Source organism: Passer montanus, unplaced genomic scaffold (genome assembly GCF_014805655.1).
Source record: "Passer montanus isolate IOZ18808 unplaced genomic scaffold, ASM1480565v1 scaffold82, whole genome shotgun sequence".
Classification (NCBI taxonomy): Eukaryota; Metazoa; Chordata; class Aves; order Passeriformes; family Passeridae; genus Passer; species Passer montanus.
In genome coordinates this window covers 1,508,795-1,529,056 of record NW_024373479.1, presented here as the reverse complement: position 1 = coordinate 1,529,056, position 20,262 = coordinate 1,508,795, and the positions used below count along the sequence as shown (strand labels likewise).

The 20,262-nt window shown below is 45.1% G+C and overlaps 1 protein-coding gene across 1 annotated transcript; it reads right to left on the bottom strand.

The window, feature by feature from the left end:
- Positions 1 to 3,730: 3,730 nt before the first annotated feature.
- Positions 3,731 to 5,983, bottom strand: GPHB5 (glycoprotein hormone subunit beta 5). The gene is made up of 2 exons (XM_039733032.1): positions 5,780 to 5,983; positions 3,731 to 3,919 (listed from the first exon to the last, which is right to left on the bottom strand). Exons 1-2 carry the CDS (start codon positions 5,981 to 5,983, stop codon positions 3,731 to 3,733), a joined length of 393 nt encoding a protein of 130 aa, XP_039588966.1.
- Between the last annotated feature and the right edge of the window lie 14,279 nt (positions 5,984 to 20,262).

Genomic DNA, 20,262 nt, shown 5'->3' with positions numbered 1-20,262 from the left:
TCAGAGGAGCCAGGACAATCCAAGAGGGCACAGCACATAGCCTGCAATATATTTTATTCACCTTTCCCAGAGGAAGGTGGCATTACTCACCAGACTTTCCATGGTTTGATTTTATCTGGGAAGAAGTGGCACAGAGGACCCACATGTCTGGGGTTAACAGCAATGTGCCAAAGGAATCCCCCAGAGCAGAAAATTCCTAAATTGCTGCCAGATAAGGCTGGCTGGATGTAGCCAAGGGAAGGATGGAGCCATGCAGCCCTGATGCTCTCACATTTCCCTGAATACCCACGGCTGGCTACACTCCCTGGCAGGATGTTGGGCAAGACAGGCTTTGCTCTGAGCCTGGGTGCTGGTTCCAGTGTTTCCATGTGCGTACAATGAGAGCAGGAGGCAGCTGCCTGTCCCATCTCCCAAAGAGAAATCCAGTCAGTACAGGGAACACCCATCCAGGGAGGCATCCTGCCCTCCCTCTCATGGAAACTCAGCTCTGTGCTGGTGTAAATACACTGATTTCTGGCATGGTCACTGGGTCTGGGCACCAGCTGCAGGGGAGCTGAGCTTCCAGGGCCACTGGATTACTGTGGCTGTCATGGAACAGGAGGGCATTTTGGCAAATCAAAGAACTGCATGGCAGAGACCATTGCTGTTCAGGTTCAATGAGCTACAATAAACCTGAGGCACTGAGTGCCCTGAAAGATACAGATGTGACTGGGCACAAGGGGCCTCACAGCCCACACACTGCAGAACACACTATGGAGAGGAAAAAACCATCTGCAGCATCATCCCCAGTGTCCAAAAGGGAAACTGAGGCACAAAGAAATCCACTGCTTTTCATGGGAGAGAGAATACCTGAGGTGTCACTGCCCTTGTGACAAACACTCCTTGCAAACACATACCAAAGACAAGCTGTTCAACTGCTTTGGACAGGTTGGGTGGTGACATCTAAATCCATGGCTTTAAAGAGCATTAAAATGCTCCCAAGGAGGTGACGTTTGCCTGGGAAGAAGCTTCTCATGCTCTGAAATTTGTGGGCTGTGTTGGCTGCCTACTGATTCTGGGCAGGATGTACCACCCCAGCTGCAGAATTAAGGATGTGAAAGCTAAAGATCTGGTCACAAGTTGTGCCAGGAGAAGGAGTAATGAACAAAAAGAGGGTTGATTTATACAAGTTTTTTCAGTGAGGATGGTGAAACACTGGCTAGAGAGGTGATGGATGCCCCCTCTCTGGAAACATTCTAGGTGAGGTAGGACAGGGCTCTGAGGAATCTGGTCTGGTGGAAGATGTTCCTGCTCTTTGCAGGCAGGCTGGACTAGAAACAACTCAGACTATTCTGTGATTTTAAGTATGAAAATTGATGTGACTTTAACAGAGTTAAGACCTCCTAGTATAATAATTTCAGTGGGGAAAGTTCCACATTTGCAATCTGATGTTGATTGAGCTTCTGTCACCCAGGGCAGATCCACAGCATCTCTTTTGCTCTCCTCCTTGAAAGATCATCTCAAAGTGGCATTTTGCTGACTTGGTTTCAGTCAATACATCCTTCCCACCTCCCCCTTCTGTTCCCCAGGCTGGCTGCACCAGTCAAAACCCTTTTCCCACCCTGCAGTGTTTTGTTCTGATCACTTGCTGAGGTTTCTGCTGTCTCACCATGTCCAGGTACAGCCCTGACTTCCTGCTGGCTGTAAAGGAAGGAAGTTTGCCACTTTCTAACCCTGCCTCTAATCCTGAGACTGCAGCACAGCCAGACTCCATCAGAGAAACTCAGTGAAGGAAATGACTTCACACCAAGGAGATGTTTTGCAGGTGTTCACAGCTCTGGAAAAGAGTTTGTAGGAGCTTATAGATATTCTACGTGAGAAATCTCTACACACAGAAAAGGAGGGACACATTGCTTGAAATTGCTTTCATACTACAGTTTTGAGGTTTATTAAGGACACAAAACAATCTGCAGGTTTCCCATAATAACTGTAATGACAAGTGACAATATCAGAGGGATCGGGAGGTGCAATTTGAAACAAAACATGAGGACTTTTTAAAGGGTAGTTAAACTCTCAATCAGCCAAAAAACTGCTTCTCCTGCTGTTGGACATAGCAGTCTCTATTCAGAATTACAGAAAGCAGGGTGATCTTCCTACTCAGTCATAGTACAGCTTTTACAGATGAAAAAAATTATATCAACCAATAAATTACGGGTTAAATTAAATCTGTCTCAGTGTGGACAGGACACCTGGGGTAGCTTCAAGCATGCATCCCTGTAAATGAAGGTGACTGCATCCAGGAGACAAGGCACTGTGTGGGAGAGACAGGTGCAGGTATTAGTCTGAGCAGCAATTCTCTCCTAATGGCTATCTGAGAAGGTGTCTTTGTTTTGTGAGCTCCTTTGGGCCTCTCCCATTTGGTAAATCTTCCTTCGTTCACTTAATTTCCCATTTTGCTCAGGGGAGAAATGAGGGATGAATGTGAGTGTGTCCTCCTGCAGGTGGGAACCAGGGAACAAAGGCACTTTGTGTGGTTGTGGTCACAGGGGGCTCTTGTGGCAGATCCCAGGTGTCCCCCTGGTTTGTAAAGAGTGGGTTTGAGGAGGTGTGAAGTGTCCTGTGGAACGTCTGCTCTCTTTCCTGTGCTGGACTTGTCCCACTTGTCCATTACTGGACACTCCACAGCTTTGCTGCAAGCACATCTGGCTGTCCCCCAGCTCTGTGTGCACCCTCAGAAGTGCAGGTCTCCATGGAGCTGAGCAGCTCAGGGAGCTGTGGGAACACCTTTCCTCAGCTCCCTCTTTCCCACCACCTCAGCCAGGGGCTTGCTAAACCAAACCATGATCGTTGCATTTTGGCTTGGTCCCTCTGACTCTGGAAATTGTCAGGAGAGATGCCTTGGGCTCTGCAGAGTCTCACTGATTCCACGTGAAGCCATTTCCCCTCCAATCCCTGGACAAAAGCAGATGGTTCTGCACGTAATGTGTGTCTCTCTTTTTTTTTCTTTTTTTCAGAAATTGTCCCTTGTGAGGTAATTTTTTTTTCCCCAACAAAATAGCTCCAATAAAGCAAAGCACTGAAATACATGCTTAACTGTAAAAGTCCACTGATATTAAACAAAACACTTAATCATGAGCTTAAGTCCTTGGCTGAGTCAGGGCTGAGTATGCATTCTCCCTAATTTCAAGGTAGTGATCTGAATACTTATTTCCATTTCATTGGCCTTGAGACCTTTTCCTTTGACTGTTATTCCTGAATGACTGCAGGGTAAGATTAACTAATGGGGCTGGGAGGGGGAGGTGGTGGAAGTGTTGGTAACTGCATTCATGTTACTGGGAAGAAGCTAAACCCCAGATGAATCAGGCTGTTGTGGAGGAGGCAATACTCCTCCCTGGGGTGTGGAAATACGCTTTGTGGGGTATTTCCACACCCCAGTGGCTGTTCACTCCATGTGCACTTTGTGCAGGGAGAAAGGTCACAGAGAGTGAAAAGCTCATGAGGAGGAAGGGAAACTGCAACATTTCTTTTTACCACAGGATTTGCTATTGTAAGGATGTGGGTTTCTACAGCAATAATGCTTTGAGCAGCATGAGGAGAGGGGATTAAGCCTCATCTGCCCAGAAAAATCAGTGAGCATTACAGGGAGAGATCAAATTCTGGGCTGAATTAAACCCTCCAGAAGGATGGAGGTACCAAGGATATGAAGCTGGGGGAGAATTTGTCCCCTCCTTGCCTAGGCTGGGGCAGGAGGTCAGTAGGTCTCACACTCGGTGGTGGCAGTGGAGCAGATGTCACAGTCACAGCGGATGGCCACCGGGTAGGTGTAGAAGGGGTCCACGTTGGGGGCACACCTGGGCAGCTTCACCGTCACCATCCTGGTCTCGTTGTAGGTGCAGATGCGGTGGTGGGACTCGATGTAAGGAGGCTCCAGGATCGGTTTCTGTGGGACAGAGATTCTCAGGCAAGATGCAAGACAAACATCTGGAGCCCCAGTTTCCTCAAGGGGATTTTGTGAGAATAGAGGAGCTACTGGATCAGGTGGAAGGGGCCATGGAAATAATTTTAGGCTACATCCTTCAACGCTTGCCTCTTGGAGTCCTGCCATGGAGGGGAGTGGGTGCATGTATGTGTTTCAGTTTGCTTAAAGCATAAAGCTCCAATTAAAACCTGCTTGAAGGAAGACAAAATATTATCCCAAAAGCTGGTTTTTTAGCAGAGCATGAGTGTTTCGATCAAATGCTGCCAAAAGCAGCTGCTTTCTTCCAAGAGCATTGATTTTCCATTAAACACATTCTGCTGGAAACCCTTCATGTGCACAAGCTGCTTAAGAGCAGGGGTGCATCCAGGTGCCAAGAGCTGGGGTTTTTTCTCAGCCAGACCAGTCCTCCCTGTCAGGCTCACTTCCCACATATCCCAGTGGCTGTACACTGTGGGGAAAGCTCTTGCACAGCAGCCAGCAGAGAAGTCTACAATTCCTCTGGAGAAAATCAGCTTAGCCAGAGACCTCGACCATCAGAAGATGATGGGAGAAAGCCTTGAAACCCACCCTGCCATGTGGTATCACACTGACATTGGTTTTGCTGAAAAATCAGTTTCTCCTTAACAGGGGCACCCATTTCCCAAAGACTCCAGGAAAGGGGAGCACACACAGGGAATGGGAGTCACTGCCTAATATCTCCCAGCCAGGAGACATTTTAATTTCCTTCTTTTCTTCTGTGCTGTGCAAAGTGCCCTCCCTGGGAACCAAGAAGTGGGAGAGAACAAATACATTGCAGCAGTCCACTGCCTAATATCTCCCAGCCAGGAGACATTTTAATTTCCTTCTTTGCGTCTGTGCTGTGGAAAGAGCCCTCCCTGGGAATCAAGAAGTGGGAGAGAACAAATACATTTCAGCAAGAAGATGTGCAGAAACCCTGCCTCTTACAAAGGCCCTTGTGGTGCCTTCTGGAAGATGTTGAACCCACAGCCAGGTGCATTCAGCTGAGCTACACCCCAGTACAGCAGGAGAGGCTGCAAGGTCTGAGCTTGGGAGCAGGGGGAAGCAGGGGTCAAAAGATCCCTCACAGGCACCTTATCCCAGCATGGATTCTATGGAATGTGGCCACTAGTGGCATTTCCCCTCATCCCACCCAGTCATGAAGAAGGGGAGTCAGGGCTGCAAACAGACCCTGCTCCTCCTCTGGTCACTTATGTAGAGTCCTTGTTTTCATGTGGACAAAATCCCTCTGAGTCACTCAAGGTTTTCTGAATAAATTAAACTGGGCTTGGCCCCTTGTGCTTTCCAGTTGCTGAACAGCAAAGAGTCAGAAACTTGTTCTCTGGCATGTGTGTGGATGTACTTATGCTCCTTCTTTCCCCCTCTGTACACCCCTAAAACTTAAGTACTTAATATTTGTACAGGGCTGTGACTTAAAACAGGACCAAATTATAAACAGACATTATCTTTGGGATCTGCTTTTTGGGACAAAATATTACCCATTAATAGGGAGCTCCATCTTGATCTCCAAGGAATACTTTATTTTTTTTTTTTTCCAAACGAAGTAATAATGTCCCCCTCTCCTTAAGTGTTCAATCTGTAAGAGGCTTTCAGAGTGCGTAGTAAGAGCATTACATAAGTGCTTCATTAATATCTTCACATGGCTTCCATTCCCCTGTGGGGCAGCGGCAGGAGGGAGGGGACGGCCAACAACGCAGGCTGGCAGCGCAGCCAGGGGCCATGGACGCTGAGGGTGGGTGTCTTCAGAGGGCTTTTTTGAGGGGACAAACACCAGCCAGGGGTGTCCCTGGGTCACAGCCTCACCTCCCAGGTCTCGCAGCGTCCCCAGCAGGCGTCCGTGGTGACGCGGAGCCCGCGGCAGCCGGCTTTCCTGGCCACGAAGGTGAATTCCCTCACGGCGCAGCCCACGAACGTGCGCAGCTCCAGCGCCGCGGCCTGGGCGGCGCCGCCGCGGCCGGGCAGCAGCAGCGCCAGGAGAGCTGCCGGGAGCAGCCAGGGCAGCTTCATGCTGAGGGCAGAGGGAGAGGAGGGTTGGGAGAGCCAGCAGAGCCCAGCAGGCGAGAAGTGCGAGTGGATGGGCTCAGCTGAAGCGGTGGCAGCCCTTCCTCCCTTCAAACCTCATCCTCACTCAGCCTGGGAGAAGAGGGGAGGAATGAGGGGTCCATTCCTCCATGACAGCCTTCCGGTGGAGGAATGAGGGGTCACTACTCCCAGAAGTGGAAAATCTCAGTAAAAAGGTCTGTCACACAATGCAAGAGTGTGAAATCTTTCCCTGCAGAGCAGTACGAGTTTGCCTGGAAGACATAAAGTCACCAGGCCATGCTTCAGCCCCGCTGAAATCTCCATGCTGCACATTTGTTTTGCAGCACATGCCTTTCTACCGCCCTGCCTGGGCTGTGCTGAGCTCACACAAAGCCAAGAGCTGCACAGCTGGGAGCCAAGCATCCCTGAATTCGTGCTGCAATCTCAGCATCTCCCAGAAGTATTGCTGGAGTCGCCAGGACCAGCACCCAGTGCACTGGTGCCATTCCTCCCTCTCCCTGGGCTGCAGCCAGAGGGGCTGGCTGTCCCTTCAGCGCAGCTCAGACCCAGCCCAGGCTGCCACGCCAGTGACCAGAGCTGGGCAGACAGAGGGACCTGGCCAAGGTGACCAGAAAAACCCTGCACTCCTCACACCTGAGCAGCCCAGCGCCCACCAAGACCCTCCGATACCTGTTGACCTTCTGTCTCAGCAAAGAAAGCGAGCAACCTCTCTGGAACAGCTTTTCTGTCAAAAAAAAGAGAGCTGGGAAATACTCTGAGCCACGAGGTCCATTTTACAATTCACATACTATCACTGCGTTTAAATACATCTGTCTTAGAAAGCCCAGATTTGATACTGAAATTTGAGAAAGTCAGCTACGGCATGGGGCACAGACTGGTGTGCTCTGGGGTCTGTCCTCAGCTGGACAGAACAAAATTAAGTGAGCTGGGACTGCCATTTGCCTGGCTGATGCTTGAGTCTCTAGGCTCCTCTTAAACAAAATGATTTAAATTTGCTAAATCAGAGCTTCAGATCAGCATGTGATGTTTGCATCATATATGTCACCATTTTTACACTAGAGTCTTACATGTGATTAAAGAGAGTATGATTATATATAACCTTCAACGGGGTAAAAAAATGGTAAAATTCCTTCTTTTTAAAAAAGTATATGTAGAGCAAAATAGACAAACTTCAGAACAAATCAAACATTTATCCTTTGCCACTTCAGCAAATCCTGCTGCTTTATTGATGAGCCAGAGCCATGACAGGGAGCAAACACGGACATGCACTCACCTAACTCGTTGGAGTCAGAATTCCTTTTGCAGTTTTAAATTGCAGATGGTGTTTCAGGGTGTCAGAGTGAGCAGCAGGAGACCTGCACTGCAATCTCTGTCAGCTTTGTGACCAGTAGATCTCCCCAGCAGCTGCTACTGGGATGTCTAATTGCTCAAATTTATAGAAAGGGTCTTGTCAATCAAGGCAGATCCTTACTTGAACCACCCAAGGCATCAAAGCCATTGACTGTAAAGCAAGGCTCCCCTTTCCAGCAGTGATTAGCTTCAAGGGAATTATTGTTATTGCAGTTTATTGTTTCATAACCTGATCAAAAAAGGAGTATCTCGGTGAGTGAAATTATGAGCATGCACTGGGGCAAAATGGATCTTCTTTTCCATAATGGAATATCAACACCTTTGTGAAGGAATTGGAAGCTGGCTCTGAAATTATCGTTACCCCTATAATTAACAAGCCCTAAGTAAACATCCTCAAGGGAAACTTCTCAGATACTTTTACAAAAAAATTGCCTGGATTTTGTCAGCTGCAGAAGATCTTTTTTACGTGATTTCTCTATACAAGCAAGGACAAGAGATGGGGGGAGGAGGTGAGAGCTTGTAAGGAAAGAAAGTGTTCTCTTGGCAAGCCAGGCAGCTGAAACACAGGTGAGCTCCACTGTGAAAGGAAATTTAGAAATCACTGTCCACTGTCTTCACTGTGCAAACCCAGTTCTCAGCTGTCCACAGGACAAGGAGCAGATGAGGAACTTGGTTCTGTGAAAAACTTGCTGGTCAGGGAGTTCATAAAAGATGAATGGGAGAAAGAAGTGCAGCCATAAGCTCAGTGGCCTGGAGAAAGCCAGCTGCCTTCCTTTCCACCAGTGACTTCCCAGCTCCAGGACCCAGAACAATCCAGAGCAGACAGGGCAAGTGTCAGGGATTATGGAGCTCTCAGGATGATGCTGTCAGAGGCAGCCACAGCAATACAACCCAGCCATGAGAACAGAAGACACAGGGGAAACCTTGATTCAAATAAAGGCCATGCTACAATGGACAAAATAAAATAAAATAGACAAAAACAAAATAAGTAGAAATTAAAAAAAAATAATGGAAGAAAAAAAAAAAACCACAACAACCAAGCAAAATAGCATCTGTTGATGTTCAGAACACGCATCTTATCAAATATGAAGCAGTGATTACTATGAGCTGGTTAATTTACCTCACAAATATTCCATACATACTCCTGATGGATTACATTCAGGTTTTCTGTAGTATGAGCTATGGAAAAGAGCAAATTGACATTGAGGAAAAGAGATGTTGAACCATTCAGGACCAAACAAGGTACACCACAATGGTGCTCTCCCTTTTTTAGGGTAAATAACCCATGGCTCAAGGTCCTGCTTCTCTGCCAGGGCCAGCAGCCCACATCTGGTGCAGCAGCAGAGCTCCCACTTGTTCTCAGAGCCCTGGGAGCCCCAGAGCACTTGCTGGGTTTCATTATTCAGCTTGGAGCAGCCACACAAGCTGGAATGTAAAAGGCTGGTTATTTACCCTCAAGGTCTACCTTTTCTGTCTAAATTAGGAAACAGTGATTGGAACAAGTGAAAGAGGGAAGGGACTGTTTGGAAAGCAGAAAAGCAGCAGGCATTTAGTGTTGTTGCCATATTACCATCTGACATGGGAAAGAGCTGCTTCAAATAATTAATTCACTTAACAGACACCAAAAGAATAATAAAAATAAAAGAAGGAACAGAATTTTTAGTGAAAAATTTGAAAAGTTAGGAGGCAGGGGTTGTTTAAAATCTACCCCAGTATTCTTCCTCATTATTGTTCCCAGTCTCACTGGCAGTAGATGACTCCAGAGTCAAGTGAAGGGGGATCAGGTGAGATTTTGGAGGTGGAATGTTGAATGGAAGTGTTGTAAATGTCTCCATCAGATCACCAGACAATGTCCCAGACACCTTTTTCCCCCATTGACACCAGTGAGAAAAGCAGGAAATTCAAAGACAAATGAGATCACAAGAAGTCAAGAGGATCAGCCCAAGTCCTGTCACTGATCTAAAATGATCACTTTCCACTAAAATAACCCTAAAACTACTTTTCTGTAATTTTCACTGAACAAAAATAAAGCTAGAAAATTAACTTTTAAAGCCTTTTCAAAAATATACAGTTTAAAAGTTCCTGACTTATGGGGAAAGCATGTAAAAGTAAAAATACTGAGCTTAAGTCCCCTTTATTTGATTCTGGAAATGTACCAGCAAACATCAGCCCAAGCTTAGAGGCAGGTACAGGAAATACGTGCCAGATGGCAGATGAACCAGCTTTGACAGATCCCTCTTCTTCTATGGATTAAAAAACCAGGTGCTGGAGTTTTTGTGTAATTCAGCTTGGTTTCAGTGACTCCAGCTAAGATCCTGTTCTCTCATCTCCACTTGTACTGAACGGCCTCTTAGGGTGAAACAAAAGAGAAATTGCAGACTCTCACTTATTCTGTCTCTAGAAAATCCTGTCTGCTTGTGGGACAGGCACCAATTCCTGAAGGATTTGCATTGTGTTGTGTGAAAAGCCTGAGTGCTGACTTTTCCCACGCCGAGTTTTTGCTGTCTTATTGTTCTGTGAGTTTATCTCATTTAAGTTAATCAATAAATACACCAGTGGGATCTCAAATCGGGTTGATCATGAGAAAGGAGCTGAGATGAGCTATTTAATGAGAGTGACCAAGGGAAATACCAATGCTGAGTGGCTGCACACAGTAAGCACTGCACAGAGCCTTGTAGGCCAGAAGAAGCTGGTGACCGTTCGGGCCAGAAAAGTCAGTGACTGGACGGGAGATATTTAATGCACTGCCCACAGCAGGGGTTTGGAAAGGTGGGTGTTAGTTCAGATGTAAGACAGAAGGAGAAATGGGTGAGGAATCAAGGTGGTGTGGGATGGCTGGCCAAGTTCACAGGAGGTGGCACCCATAAGAGATTAGGGTTCAGTTTAGAAGAGAGTGAATCATAAATATATCAGGTAGGATACACAGCCATAAATGTTGTATGTAATTTGATGAACTCACGGGGAAAAAAAAGCACTTGAATCACTTTTCCCTATACAAGTTAACATCAGATTTTATGTCAATAGGTTGTTTACTCTTTTCTGGTAGTTTTGAAAAAAAGATAACCTTTATGTCCTGAAAACAGCATTTCAAACAAGTGCATTAAGATTGTTTAATCCATCCCCACAGCTACTGTGTGTTTGTCTTGGAGAGTGACTTTCTGTCATTTTCTACGTTTTGAAAGAATGCAAAGAGTTGGTTTGTAAAGGGACAGACAAAGCAGGTTTAACCTTGAGAGGGCACAGCTGATCTGTAAATGAAAATCAAAGGCAGCAAGTAAAGCTCCTTGAAAGGCTCTGACAGAAACACTGCCAAGTGCAAGCACAGGGAGCAAAATGCAGCCATCAGGAAATGTGTTCCCGAGCAGGAATGAGATAAATGTGGGCTCTCCCTGCTAACAATGGGACACCAGTCCCCGCTGAAGGTCTCGGGCACACAAAGCCACTTCTGCTTTAAAAGACTTTCTGCTCATTTTGCTTCCTGGGCTTAACACAACACGAGCTGGCAGCGGCTGAATGAGCATTAGGAGAAGAATGTAGTCAGGAAAGAGGATTTCTTGAGGCTGCTGTGGCAGTAAATCACACCACACTCAGTACTCGGGGGAGTGAGCCCTCTTATAGAGGAGATAAACACTTCTTGCAGCCTGTGGGGGTACCTGTGTTAGGAATGGCAGAGCAGCCCCGTGAGCACACCTGTAAAATCCAGCCCTGCAGATCTGAAATGCTGGGGGAAAGCTCTGTGCTGACTGCAGCAGAATCCCAGCTGTTTCAGCACAGACACTGCCTCAGCAGCACGCTGTTATGAGGAATCTGTCAGACACTATTCTTCTCTTCCTTTTCCATCAGACTTGGAAAATGAAGTCCAAGGGTGAGGCTTAACAGTAACAAAAAACGCTAATCCACAGTTTGCTTGAGGCACATCTATCCCGGGGAGATAACACTCTTCTGCTAAACAAGGCCTGCAGCTATGGTGGATTCAATCCAGAAGAGAACTGATGAAGGTCCTACAGACACTACAAGAGCTGAAGCTTCTGAAATTTGGTAGTGCACAGGTATTGCACCCTAAACACGCTGAAGCTTCTGAAATTTGGTAGTGCACATCTCTAACATACAGGTATTGCACCCTAAACAAGGTAATTCCCATAAAGATAAATCCATAGCAGAACTTCACATTCAGTTCAGAACCTGATCATAACCTGATTTGGTACTATATGGACAAAAAACTATAGTTTGAACACATTTACTAAAATTCCTTTTTTATATGTTTATATACAGGGTACCTCAGCAAAGCTAGTTTCTCAACCCTTAAACTTTGAGCAAAATGCTTCACAAGTAGAAATCAGAAAGAAAAATATAAAGGCAAAAAAGGAAGTAAAGACTCTCCATTGTCAAGAAAATAACAGGTTCAAACAAAATTCATCCTGACCCAATGCCAAAGGATAGCAAAATTTAAAATAAAAGATGTTAAAATTTTTTTTAAACTAAAAGATAGACCAGACCAGTTTGTCTGATATCTGTCCCAGTCTAACTAATGTAAATACTGATTCCAGAGTTGTACTCTACTGTGGCTGTAAGTTACATGTTGCAAAGATTAACAGCTGCTGAAGACACATTTCTCAAAGACTGACTGGCAGGAAGAATTTACCTGCAACAGGGGCATTCCTGGGGAGTTCCTGAAGGTTCAGGGGTTGTGATATATACAATGGTGAGGGGACAAACACAAAACCACATCTCCAGGATGGATGAGGAGGAGAGTAAAGGTACAGCACTGAGCCCAGGCTGTGGAACTCCTTCGTCATGGTCCTTAGGAAAGTCAGGAGACTCATTTCTTAAGGCTGCCATATCCTTGCTCTGGAAAGGTGTATTTGTCAAGCATAGCTCCTGAGAGTAAGCAACCAAGCACCACTTTGCCACATCATGCCAATGTTGGTATCATTCTTCTCACTTTTCTCAGGCACTTTGGAAGCGTGTGCACCCTCACACTGTCATCAAATACAGCCACATTTCCTTCCTATGAAACTGTCCCTTCATGGTGATGATGCTGATCACATTCAGCCCAGAATATGGATACAAGGATTCAAATCCAATGGAATTGGCTAAATATTGATGGGAGAGAGAACTGGGCTCTGTAATTATACACCAGGGAATTGCCTGGAGATTTGATCTGAGTTCCTTACAGTGTGGAAAAGATTTTTCCAATAAATACAGATGCTGTACAAACATTATGTGGCTGACAATAACCACTGTAGCTCAAGTCACTTCTGCACTCCATAGCTCTCCTCTGATAGTATTTTTAGAAAAGACATTTTAGTCTTTTAGGACAGAATAATGAGCAAAGACACAGCTGCTCTGGGCTCAGAATTTGAAGATGAAGCTTCTTAATCCAAACTGCAGAAGTTTAAAGATACATTACCTTAATTCAATAATTTCCCTGCTGTTCATGGCCAGTGCACTGGAGAACAGACCCTTGTGTGAGTCACATCACCCCAGTGCTAATGCTCCCTTTTTAACATTGCCCTCGTGATGAGTGAAGTTTGCAAATTACACAAAGCTGGAAATTAAGTCTCCTGAAACAAAGCTACTGTCTCTTCCTGTGAATCCTGTCAGAATAATCTCATAGAACTATTGAACTAATCAAAATCCAGCCAGGATCTAAACAGGATCAGAGTCCCAAACCCCAGAGAGGCACTTGGCCAAATCAAACCTCGGCACAGCATTGACCCAGACAAGGCAAGAAGTGTCAGAAGCAGAGAGAACCAAACCTTCCAGCCTGACCTCTTTTTATCCCCTGAGGAAATGTGGATCTCAGACAACATTTTGAGTCCTCAGACTATTTCCAGAGCCAGTTCTTCACCCTATTCCCACTGATTTTAACAAGTTCCTTGTGGGTGCAGATTCACCCCATGTCATGGGACCACCAGGGCTCACAGAGGCCAGGAAGAAAAATATGTTCCAGCAGGGCAGAAGCAAACCCCACCACCCTACAGAGACAGCTGAGGTACCAGAGGCTGCCCAGGTTTCTGTTGTCTGTCTTGAGTCACCAACTTATCAGCAACTGAAGAATTACCAGGGGAGGAAGATAAGAAGAGTGAGAGATAAGAAAGATCCATCTTTCACTCTGAGCATCACTGCCACAGGCACATCACACTGTGACTGTCTCACCACCCTCTTAGGGAAGAATTTCTTCCTAATTAACATCAGTCATTATAGTTTACAGCTTATTTACAAATTCTGATATCACAGTAGTAATCATTTCACCTGAGCTGAAAGTTCAGGTCAGAGCCTGCACTTTCCTGCACATGGATTAATCAATAGAGATTAACTGGAAAAAGTACCACAAAATCAATTTTATGGTGCTAGTGCTACACACCTCTGCCTTTCTTCAAGCATGCTTTTTATCCTGCAGTCTTTGTAAGCTATGTCTACTTTAATTAGATCAGACAGATAAATCCTGATAAAAACAAAACACTTTTGTCATTTAAAGACACTTTCAAACCAGACATTAATTTATAAAGATCAGACAGTCTAACAAGACAAGGTTCATGTTTCACAGAGCTTCATACAGTATTTGCCTCTGACAATGTCAGCTATATCCTCTGAAGTTCAAAGGTCAAATATGTAAATCATGGCTAAGTATAATAATTTCTTGCTTTGCTTGCAGCTGGCATGTGGCAAATAGATGTTGAAATCCAGCTGCTTAAATCCTTGATCATCCATTTAGGTTTTAACCCAGCAGTAAATGACTAAAATGTATGTTTGCAGAGGTGTGTGCCAAACTGTACCCCAGGGATTCCCACTCGACTCAAAGTACTAAAAGACTCTGAACTTCTTGGACATGTAAAGAATACAACATACAGATGTTGCTTTGTAAGGAAAATGCATTACAAATGACTCACAGATTAAGCTGAATTATAATAAAATGCTTGGTTTGACTCAAAACATAAGGCTAGAAAATTAAATTTTGCCTCTTTAATTAGCATCAAGGATCAGGTGTCCTGCAGGCTCCAGTTTCTGAACACTTTATGAAACATCACCCAAGAGCAACAAGCACTGTAGGTTAAATTTACCAAGGTTAACAATGCCCAAATCTCCACTGACACTGCAAGGGGAAAACTGCTGGTCTGGACTTCCTTTAGAAAACCCTCCTCACAGAGGTTGGCCACAGAAGGCCAAGAAGACACAGAACAAACTCCAGAGCCACAGCCCAACATTTACTGATCTTCCTGTTTTGGGTGGCATTCCCTGCACAGCATGGAGAGCCCTGGTGGAAGTATAATGTGTCTCTAAAGAGACTGGTACCAGTGGCAGCTTCTGGACATCACAGTTGCACAGCCTTTTTCAACTGAGAAATTGCCTTATTTTTTTTTAATCCAAGGAGCCAGAGTGTTGACAGATAGATTAAAATTATCTAATGTACTCTTTTCTCCCATTTAAGTTGTTTGAGTGCATGCAGAGGACCATGTACAGGCAAAGGTTTTCCAAACGTTCTAATTACTATATAAGAAACAGACAGTGGCTGCAGGATGAGCAACACAGATTTTGCCTGACCCAAGAGGAACTCTGGAATAAAAGGATTCTCCATGTTGCAGGAAAGTGGGAACTTCAAACCATGGTCCAAGGGTAGATCCCTGCTTTAAGTGTGGTCTTCTTGACATCATTGTCAAGAGGTTTTTATCACCATAGCCATTGGACACTGAATTTTCATACATTTTTTTAAAAGGCTCAGGGCATTTTATCCCTGACATGGTGTTATTCAGAATCTCTCTGTTTGGCACATGCAAATAGGAAATTACTGGAGGCACTGAATACAGCTCCCCACTCCTTCTGTTGCCCTCTCCTCAGCACCTGAAGAGAAGGACAACAACCTCTCTAAACCCCACACAGAGGTCAGCCTAAAATAGTCACATACAAGGACAGGTAAAACCACAGAATCGTTAAGGATGGAAAATGGTTTTAAGATCACTGAATCAAATTGTTAATCCAGCAATGCCAAGCCCACCACTAAACCATGTCCCCAAGTGCCACGTCTGCAAATATTTTCAACACCTCCAGGAATGCTGATTTCATTTCCCCAAGCAGCCTCTGCCAGTGTTTGACCATCCTTTGGGTGAATAAATTTTTCCTAATGCCCAATCTAAATGTCCTCTGACACAATTTGAGGTGGTTTCTCTTTTCCTGTTCCTTGTTACTTGGGAAAACAGACCCATCCCCAGCTGGCTACAGCTTCTCTTCAGGGAGTTGTAGAGAATGGGAAGGTCTCCCCTGAGCCTCCTTTTCTCCAGGCTGCTCCTCACAGGACGTGTGCTCCAGACCTTTCTCCAGCTCTGCTGTCCTTCTCCGGACCTGTTCCAACCCCTCAATGTCCTTCTTGTAGTGAGGGGCCCAAAACTGAGCCCAGGATTTGAGGTGCAGCCTCCCCAGTGCCCAGCACAGGGGACAGTCCCTGCCCTGCTCCTGCTGGCCACGCTGCTGCTGACACAGGCCAGGCTCCACTGGCCTTTTTGGCCACCTGGGCACACCTGGCTCATGTTCAGCCACTGCTGACCAGCACCCTCAGGCAGTCAAGAGATCCAGACTGAGCTTTTCACTGACATGCCTGAGACAACCCTATCCTGTGACATCTTCAAAAATGCCTTGTCTCCTGATCATCTTTCAAGGCAGATGAGTGTTTGAACAGATTTTTGCTGGTCTTTTCACCTCACTGTAGCACCTCCAGTTTTAAACTTTATTCCAAGCCCATGTTTTTCCTTCTCCTGTCAGGCCTGGGGCAGAGCAGCACATTCTGTGCAAGGTCCCTTTTTCCACAGTCTGCAAAGTGCTGGTCCACTTCCATTACAGGGTGCCAAAACAGAGGGTGCACACCTTTCTTCTCAGCATCACAGTGACATTTACTGCAGTCCATACAAAATACCTCTCCTGGATGCATTTCTCCAAAGAAAGCAGGTGAAATTATACTCTTACTTTCCATTTTTTTTCTCCTGTCAAAGAATAGGTTAGCAGGGTTTTTTTTGCAAGACAGCATGTTTTACGTAATTAGTAATAATGGAGAGTCTCAGAGGAGAAAATTTTTAGTAACACCAGTCATGAAATGACAACTGCACCAGGAAAGGGCAGTTCCCTGCTCCTGAGAGAGAGAAAAAAAAAAGTCTTTTCCATTTCCCCAGTAGCAGAATAACGTCTTTTGAACAATGCTGCCCTGTTCATAACCAAATTCTTTTGTAGGCAGACATTGTGTCTAGACAGCCTCAGAAAAACTGCCTCATTTAACATCCCAGGGCTGGGTTCATTGCATGTGCTGGAGTGTTTACCTGAATGCTCAGGTACAGATCACAAATTATGCAGCAGAGATTAATTCAGTTTTTTTTCTGGAGCTGATGGGTGTCACTGTAAAACAGGCAGGAAGCAAACTGGGATCACACATTCCCTCTAAGCTCATATCCATAAAAGCTTTCTAGAGGTCAGGCAGACAATGTACACACAATAGTGCATGATGTGAATAGGATCCATTTACTGCAGGAAGAGGAAATGAGTCCAGGTCACCCCTGTTAGTGCTGACCACTTTCCCACATAGACACAGCAGATTTGTCCAATCTCCTCACAGATCTTTATTTTACTTTTGGTGACAGCAACAGGGCTTCCATCATTGGCTCTGGCAGGAAGAGAATTAAGTCCTGTAGTTTACAGAAGAGCTGTACTTAATCTGTCTCGTCGTGTTTCTGTACTTGGAAGAGGCAAGGTCTCCATCATTCAAGCTCATATTAGTGTAGTCATGGTAAAAAGAATACAATATTCTTTAAAAATACCCCAAACCTTAGCCTTGGATAGAAAACAACTGATTTATCTTTGAGATTTAAACAAAATCCCCTTCTGCAGAGGGACAAACTCTATTCCAGACTAACACAAACTTTTTTTCTGCATATCCTACCCTCCAGGCATCTGATTCTTTGGGAAGGGAAGAACTCAGGGAAGTGTCTGGTGGGATGGAAAACCTAAGGGCTGGGGATCCAATGGAGAGTGGGTTAGGGTTACCCCACAGCCCTCTCCCCTCAGGGAAGGGAGCAGGGATGTCCTCCCTGCATCACTCACGCTCCCACCCCACTGGCACAGGGATTTCAGAAACCTTCTCCTCTTCCTCCTCCCCCCTCACCTCCTCAGTCCTCCTTCTGAGGACAAAGAGATGACAGCCCCAGCTCTGGAGAGAGACACTTCCAGAAGGGGAGACTCCGCTTGGAAAATGTATTAGCATGAACGGCCTGATGGGGATAATGGATGGGGATGAGAGAATGTGAACACATGGAAAACAATTCAGGGTTACAGTAAAGGAAAATACATTTTAAAGATGTGTTTTAGGGAGTTCATCTGCTGCCAAGTCAGGCAGCACAGAAGGAGACAAGCCAGTGTGGAAGTAAGGTCGCAGAAGTTTAACTACCAGCATTTCCATAGCAAGCTTGAAATCACTGCTGCTAAGCCTTACCTGTATTCTGCCCACCCTGGCTACTGAAAAAAGAATATCGTGGTGGAAATGCTTTCTTTTCATCTGATTTTTCTGTTTCTGGTCAATAAGGCACTGGGATATAAAACTGAACCCATTTCTGCCTTGAACTACCCTGCCACAAGGGAAGAAGGCTGCCCCAACAGCAATCCCATAAAATCAGGCTTATGTTGAAGCAACAACTTAAGCATTAGAAATCAATTTTATTTATTGCTGCAAGATCTGGATTCCATGCCCACACTCTCTGCTGCACTGATGATGCAATCAAAACAGGATATTCCACATCAGTGACTAACTGACACACAAAAAAACCACCAAAAAACCACTATGACATTAAATGGCTTATTTGTAGATTCTGTTTTCCTAGACAATTAATTCAAGCATATAAATTTAATTATTACATTTCAAATTGTAGTAATAGATTGGATATTGTCCCATGAAATTATGTACAGCATACATATCATTGTCAATGATTTTAGAGGGGATTGGTAAATTAGAATAGGAAGCAAGAAGCACTTTGACTGTGGATTTAACAGAAACATAAATTATATGAATTATTATTGGAAAGCAATAGGAACAATTGTGTGTGTGTGTGCTTTTACAGTTTAATTTAGTTAATCTCTTTTCCAAGCAACTGAAATCATAGGGTAAAGGGTACATTGTGGGCACACGTGATTCCTGCTGGAAGAATGCTCTTTTGCACCTGAATGCCAGGTTTGGTCCAGTCTGTAGGAGTTGATGTAAACCAGGAGGATCTTTGTTCCTAAAGTGTGTTTGAACTGCAGAGAAAGTCACTAACTCACACCCAGTGCAAGAAACCAGATGAAAAGTTCAGGGGAAAAAAAAAAAGAAGCTGAAAAAGTTGGAAGTTCAGGGACTAAAATTGCATGGGACAAGCGGCCACTTCTGCTCTCCCAAATTCAGACAAAAAACAAGCAAGCACAAACTCTTGCACATGCTTGGCCTGTCTAAACTGTATTAGCAGAAGAATCCAGAAGGTTTGTGCAGCTTGTGAGCTTGGAATCTTTGCAGACATTGATCAGAGGATTTTTTACAACGGTGTGTAGTGAGAGAACAAAGGGGAATGGCTTCAAACTGATGGAGGGCAGGGTTAGACAGGATATTAGAAAAAATTCTTTATTGTGAGGATGGCGAAGCCTCAGGCTGCCCAGAGAAGTCGTGGCTGCCCCACCCCTGGATTGTTCAAGCCAGATTGGATGGGGTTTGGAAGAACCTGATCTGGTGGAAGGACCTCTAATAAAATCCCATTTCTTTAGCTGACCACTTGGAAAGGCATTTGTTTGGAAAAGGCTGAAGTGCCCCCTGGTCTCTAGTTATGTTCCCCTTATGACATTCTCAACTAGAACAGCACATTTTGCTTCAATTCAGTCCAACACAAGTCCTTACACTTGCGTTTGCAGAACCTAGTGCAGCACAGGAGAAAGAGGGGCTGGAGGCACCACTGCAGTGGGAAATATTCTTTTCTTTGTATTCCTGAGTCATTTTTGTCTGGCCAGAACTGATGTTTGAAATGTGCATAATCACTAACCGTGACAGTTATTGTCTGATGAGTGTCATGGAGAGCAAATACCAATAATATCCCCTTGTGCTTGTGAAATAGTCTGTGGGCTAACAAAGTAATTACCACTGTCTGAATTCCACATTTCCTTCCTCCAGAAATCAAGAGTGCCCTTTGCCAAGTTGTAGTTTACTCCAAGATGTGGCACCTGCAGACTTGAGCTTGGTGTGTCCAAGATGCCTGAAATGGAAGTTTATGTAATGCAGATGCCCGTGTTGGTTGGAGACAGATAAATAAATATACAGTGACTTTCCACTCATGCACATCATTTACATTGCTAAATATCTGAAAAGGCTGGGGAGTTGCTGGGATGAGCATAAGCTGTAACCCCACTCAGCACACTTTGCAGAATTAATATAAAAGCCTAAAACTGAGCTGGATCACTTGTCCAGTTGGCTCACACAGCTCAACCACATGTGCTGAAGGTTCAAAAAGAATCAAACCTGACCCAAGCCTGCTCAGTTCACAAAAGGTTTGCAGGCAGCCTCTGCCTTTACTGCTGGAGGGCTGCACAAATCCTTGGGCAAACACAAGGATTTCCTTCCTGGCTGTCACAGCCACTCTGCCCCAGCGTGCTCCTGCTGTGGCTGGGGCTCCAGGAATATTCACTGCTGGGTCACTGCTTCCTCTGCCAGGGAAGTGCACAGGCTTCATACACAGGGAAAAGCTTGCAAAGTAAGAGTTTTGACAAGATTCAAGTGGTGTGTAGAATATTCTTTTCCCATTCTCTTTTTGGAAGCCCTTCCCAGATGCAGGGATAATGCCAAGTTCCCAGACACTTTCAGTGTGTATCAAAGACTGAACCACTGAATTAAAACCAGACAT

Excerpts from the sequence above, each read along its gene's own strand:
- GPHB5 (XM_039733032.1), bottom strand. The coding sequence starts at position 5,983 with ATGAAGCTGCCCTGGCTGCTCCCGGCAGCTCTCCTGGCGCTGCTGCTG. Across the intron at positions 3,920-5,779 it reads GACGCTGCGAGACCTGGGAG|AAACCGATCCTGGAGCCTCC; the intron begins GTGAGGCTGTGA and ends TCTGTCCCACAG.